Raw genomic sequence first — 5,362 nt, forward strand, 5'->3', positions numbered from 1 at the left:
TTAGCTTTCCCTGAGGAACATGGGAATTTAGTATTTCTAATGCCGCGTACACATGACCGGACTTTCCAGCAGACTAGGTCCGACCGTCTTCTCGACGGACTTTCAGCGGAGTTCCGACGGACTTCCGAATGAACAGATGTGCACTGTGCACTGTACTGTTTATGTGCACTTTTAGCCGCATCGGTTGTTATGGCTGGAAAGCCAATCGCCCGCTCTGAAAAACGGTACCGGGATGATGCCTGCAGGTGCGGGCATCATCCCGGTATAAGCCCCGGAAGCCGAGTACGCACATCTGCGTACGCTCGGCGGCAAGGGGTAGTGTATATTCACAATAACATTTTGAATTTATTTTTCACAAACTACTAACAGTGTAGATTGCACTGATTGTATCTAATACATAATTTGTTTATACTGTTTATATACATATCATCACCATGCATATAGTTTACATTTCTTATTCTTTATCTTTCATGTACAGAACTAGTTTAGAAGGTTGCTGTTCTTCAGATCTTTGTGGATGCTTCCTATATTTCTTTTGGCTTCTATGACTGTATTAAGCATCAGCACATTGATGGGGTCAATAACCAATTCAATCATCATTGCTGTAAATGTCATAGACAAAGTGAAGGGTAAGAGTCTTAGTCCCTCAGACATCATCTTAGTAACAATGAGCCTATCTAATGTGTTTTTTCAGTTCATAATGCTAGCAAATGACTTCGTAAGCTTCCTCGAGAGTGATCTTTACTACTCTGAAGGTGTATATATTCTATTTACGATAGCACTTAACCTACCTATCTACATTAGCTTCTGGTTTACAGCATGCCTGTCCATCAACTACTATTTCCAGATTGTCATATTTACTCATCCATTTCTCATCCGACTAAAGCATGTAGTGTCCAGACTTATTCCACAGCTGCTAGTGGTCTCTGTGATGGTATCAATGGCCACATGCTTACCTGTAATGTGGTACATTAACATGAACAAACAAGACTTTAACATGACCAGCAATCAGACTGTGGAGCCCACTTTTCCAGAACTTAATTTAACTTACCTCATCATCAGTAATGTGGTCAGCTGTTCTCTACCATTAGCCCTTGCTGGAATTGCCAATGGACTGATCATCAAGTCTCTCATAGATAAGACTCACAAGTCAGACAGAAATTCTAAAGGAGATCTCAGCCCTCGGACAGAAGGACGTATTAGAGCAGCCAGAACAATAAGCTGTTTACTCTTTATTTACATCTCATTTTACATATCAGAAGTGCTAATGTTTACAGAAGTTTTACCTCCAAGTAGTCCAGGATTCTGTGCCTGTTTGATGGTGATTTACAGTTATGCACCTGTACAATCTGTTGTTCTTATTTTTGGTAGCCCCAAACTGAAACACGTTACTCTCAGCATAATTCGCTGTTTACGAGGTATTCATAAAGAAAAGTCAAAAAATGCAACTTTCTCTTTTATTGATGTTTATAATCAGAAGGCATCACAATTCTCAGAAGGTTGAACTTGGCAGCGTCCAGGAATTGTAACCACTGTCAGTAACCCCTAAGTCCAGAATGCCGTCATACTTCTACATTATGTCTCCATCTCACACAAATGTTGCTTTTATCAGCAGCACAGCTGCTGTTTTTTTATGTTTTCTTTAACAGGGTTACTTATTTAAATGTGTTTTGAAATAATAAATGTAGTTTGCATTACTGGAATAACTATTTAAATAGTTAATTGCAAGTGTTGTGCCGTGTTCAAGCGGATATATTCACTTGACTCTATTGCCATATTTGTAACTCAAGAATAAGAATGTAGTGATCCCATAGTTCCAGCATATGTCATGCTTAATCTTCATTTTATTGTACAGTTATAGTATGCCTAAACATGGCTACACTTCCTGTTGTCCAAGTAGAGTCTATGTCTATATCTTCAGTCCAGTGCCAGTGCTTGGCTTTTGTATTAGACAGCTCAGCATGCCCTGCACACACTAAAACTTGTAAGAATAGAAAATGTATTTGGAAAATAATTTTTTTGTTTAAATATTTTTGCAAAAATAAGGATGATAAAAAAAGATTATTAAAAAATCTTACAAAAAGAGTATTAAAATAAAATAAATTGACCACTTCTACCCTTGTGTGTTTTGATTGTACCTGGAGTGAGATCCTTTGTTAGAGAGAGAAATTTGGCATGGACTAACCATAGAGTCCTGCTTCTCGTAAGTACACTACAAATTGGCCTGGGTGTATGTATTTTCTTTTTGAGACCTACAGTAAATATCAAACATGTGTGCAGGTAGGTGTTTTTACTAACCCTCAATTTCTATTTCACACACCACCACATTGAGTATATAGTGGAGAGCTGGAAAGGCAGAATTAACAAATACATATCACAGAGTTAACCAAACAGCTGTGACCAGAAGGGTAAGCTGACAGTGTTCTGACTAAAAGAAAACTGACAGTAGTAGTAGTACAAGAACTGAAATCTGAATAATTAAGCTCTCTAAAGATCAAAAGTTTTAAGATTTTTGAGAAGGGAACTTGTGTTTTTGATCCCTTTGTGTGCTGGCTACTGGATAGGATGATGATAAAGGAAACTATTCTATGGGGCACTACCCGAGATATGTTCTGCTTATACATATATGCCATTGGATCAGTAAAAGAGAGCTCTCAGAGAAAGCAGGACCAATTGGCATTGCAGTAAACATGTGATGCAGTCAGTTCTTGAGCTCCAAGCATGTTGACACTTTGTTCTGCTTTCTAATTGCCTGTAAACTCAGGAATAAAAGGTCAATGATTGGTTGGTATAATATTTCTAAAGGTAACAAATGTGCATGACAGAGTGCAGCATGACAAAATATTGCATATAAAGAATAATTTGGCGTGGAATAAGGAATGCACAGTGAGGAGTAAAGACTAAGGAGGTGTAGAAAAGGAAATATAAAGCACAGTGTTCAAGCAAATTGCCCCTTATTAGTAAAATACAATAGCCCACCAGTCTTTTGTAGTTGGCAGCTGTTCTCGCATCTAATTGTACCACTTTGGAGAGTGTGTTCTGAGGTATGTTTGTGGTGTAGGGCTTTCTATCAGAAATTCACTATTAGTTATGTATGTCCACAATAGGCATGTTTATATAGCCAGCAATAAATTACAGTATGCATGTATTTACTAATACTTTATAAAAGTGATTGTAAGGGTCCATTCACACAGGGGCAACACGACTTTCAACACGACTTTTGGAGGCAACTTGGACACGACTTGAACATGACTTGGACGCGACTTGGGGGGACTTACAACATGACTTTAACCACTTGCTTACTAGGCACTTAAACCCCCCTCAGTCCCAGACCAATTTTCAGCTTTCAGCGCTGATGCACTTTGAATGACAATTGCGCGGGCATACAACACTGTACCCAAATGACATTTTTATCATTTTTTTCCCACAAATAGAGCTTTCTTTTGGTGGTATTTAATTACAGCTGGGAGTTTTATTTTTTGCTAAACAAACAAAAAAAAATGCAAAAAAAAAATAAAAAATCATGTTTAATAGTTTGTTATAAAAATTTGCAAACAGGTAATTTTTCTCCTTCATTGAAGTGTGCTGATGAGGCGGCACTGATAGGCTGCACTGGTGGGCACTAATAGGCTGCATTGGTGGGCACTGATAGGCTGCATTGATGGGCACTGATAGGCTGCACTGGTGGGCACTGATAGGCATAGTTAAGGCGGCACTAATAGGCACAGATAAGGCGGCACCGATGGGCACAGATAAGGCGGCACTGATGGGCAAAGATGGGCACAGATAAGATGGCACGGATGGGTGGCACAGATGGGTGGCACGGATGGGTGGCACTAAGGGGCACTGATAGGTACCACTGATAGATGGGACTGATGGGCACTGATAGGTGGCACTGATAGGTGGCTCTGATAGGTGGCACTGATGGGCGGCACTGCTGGGCACTGATGGGCACTGGTAGATAACACTGATGGGCACGGATATGTTGCACTGGGGTGCAGCACCTTTGTTGAGGCAGATTGTGGGCACTGCTGAGTGGCACTGTGGGCACTGCTGGGTGGCACTGCTGGGTGGCACTGTGGGCACTGCTGGGTGGCACTGTGGGCACTGCTGGGTGGCACTATGGGCACTGCAGGGTGGCACTGACGGGGGGCAATTATTTTTTTATTATGTTCAGTGATGAGGGGGCAGGTGGGCACTGGCAGGGGGCAGGTGGGCACTGGCAGGGCTGGCCGTGATCAGGACTGATGTCCCGATCACGGCCGCCGGTGATCGGCTCTTTTTTTTCTAATAGCCGATTACCGGCTCCGTTATATCACATGATCAGCTGTCATTGGCTGACAGCTGATCACGTGATAAGGGGTCGGGATTGACCTTGCTTGGATCCTGATCAGGCGAGTCTCATAGACTCGCCGATCACAGAGTGCGCCGCGCGCGCCCCTCAGGGGGCGCGCAGGCCGCTCGTGCACGGGACTACGTCAATAGACGCAGTCCCGGCAAAGGAGATCCGCGCTGTAGCCGTCATTCGGCTATAGCGCGGGTCTCAAGTGGTTAAGTCACCCCAGGCCAGGCGACTTTTGCCGTGGTCAATCAGAGAATGCGCTCTCAAGGGGGAACTCCAAGGCTAAATTTATTTTAAAAAATTGCTGAAAAAACGGCGTGGGGGTCCCCCGCAGATCCATACCAGACCCTTATCCGAGCACGCTACCCAGCCGGCCAGGAAAAGGGGTTGGGACGAGCGAGCGCCCCCCCCCCCTCCTGAGCTGTACCAGGCCGTGTGCCCTCAACATGGGGGGGCGCTTTGGGGTGGGGGGGCCGCGTGACTGATGAGGACAAGAGCCTCTTCCCGACAACCCTGGCCATTGGTTGTCGGGGTCTGCGGGCAGGGGCTTATCGGAATCCGGGAGCCCCCTTTAATAAGGGGGCCCTCGGATACCGGCCCCCCACCCTATGTGAATGAGTATGGGGTACAATATACCCCTACCCATTCACCTGTGAAAAAAGAAGAACCGAAGAGGGGGACAAGCCAATTTGACGTGGAGTTCCCTCTCGAGAGCAGATAATTCTGTGAGAGTCGCCTCCATATAGACGGAGATCCGACTTGGAGGCGACTTCCATCTGAACCTGAAATTGGATCCTGAGTTGCCCCTGTGTGAACGGACCCTAAAGGCTTGTTGTTTTTTGTTAAAAATAACAAACATGTTATACTTACCTGCTTTTTACAGTGGATTTGCACAGAGCAGCTTGGATACTTCTCTTCTCGGGGTCCCTCTTTGGTACTCCTGGCTCCTTCCTCCTGTTGAGTGCCCCCACAGCAAGCATCTTGCTATGGGGGCACCCGAGCCGAGCCACAGCTCCCTGT

The 5,362-nt window shown here is 44.2% G+C and overlaps 1 protein-coding gene across 1 annotated transcript; it reads left to right on the forward strand.

Moving 5' to 3' along the window:
- The first annotated feature begins 484 nt into the window (after positions 1-484).
- Positions 485-1,635, forward strand: LOC143987933 (taste receptor type 2 member 40-like). The gene has a single exon (XM_077487131.1). It carries the CDS (start codon positions 518-520, stop codon positions 1,502-1,504), a length of 987 nt encoding a protein of 328 aa, XP_077343257.1. The 5' UTR covers positions 485-517; the 3' UTR covers positions 1,505-1,635.
- The last annotated feature ends 3,727 nt before the right edge of the window (positions 1,636-5,362 follow it).

Source organism: Lithobates pipiens, unplaced genomic scaffold (assembly GCF_037356315.1).
Source record: "Lithobates pipiens isolate NorthernLeopardFrog02 unplaced genomic scaffold, aLitPip1_a1.2 Scaffold_1, whole genome shotgun sequence".
NCBI classification, from domain to species: Eukaryota; Metazoa; Chordata; class Amphibia; order Anura; family Ranidae; genus Lithobates; species Lithobates pipiens.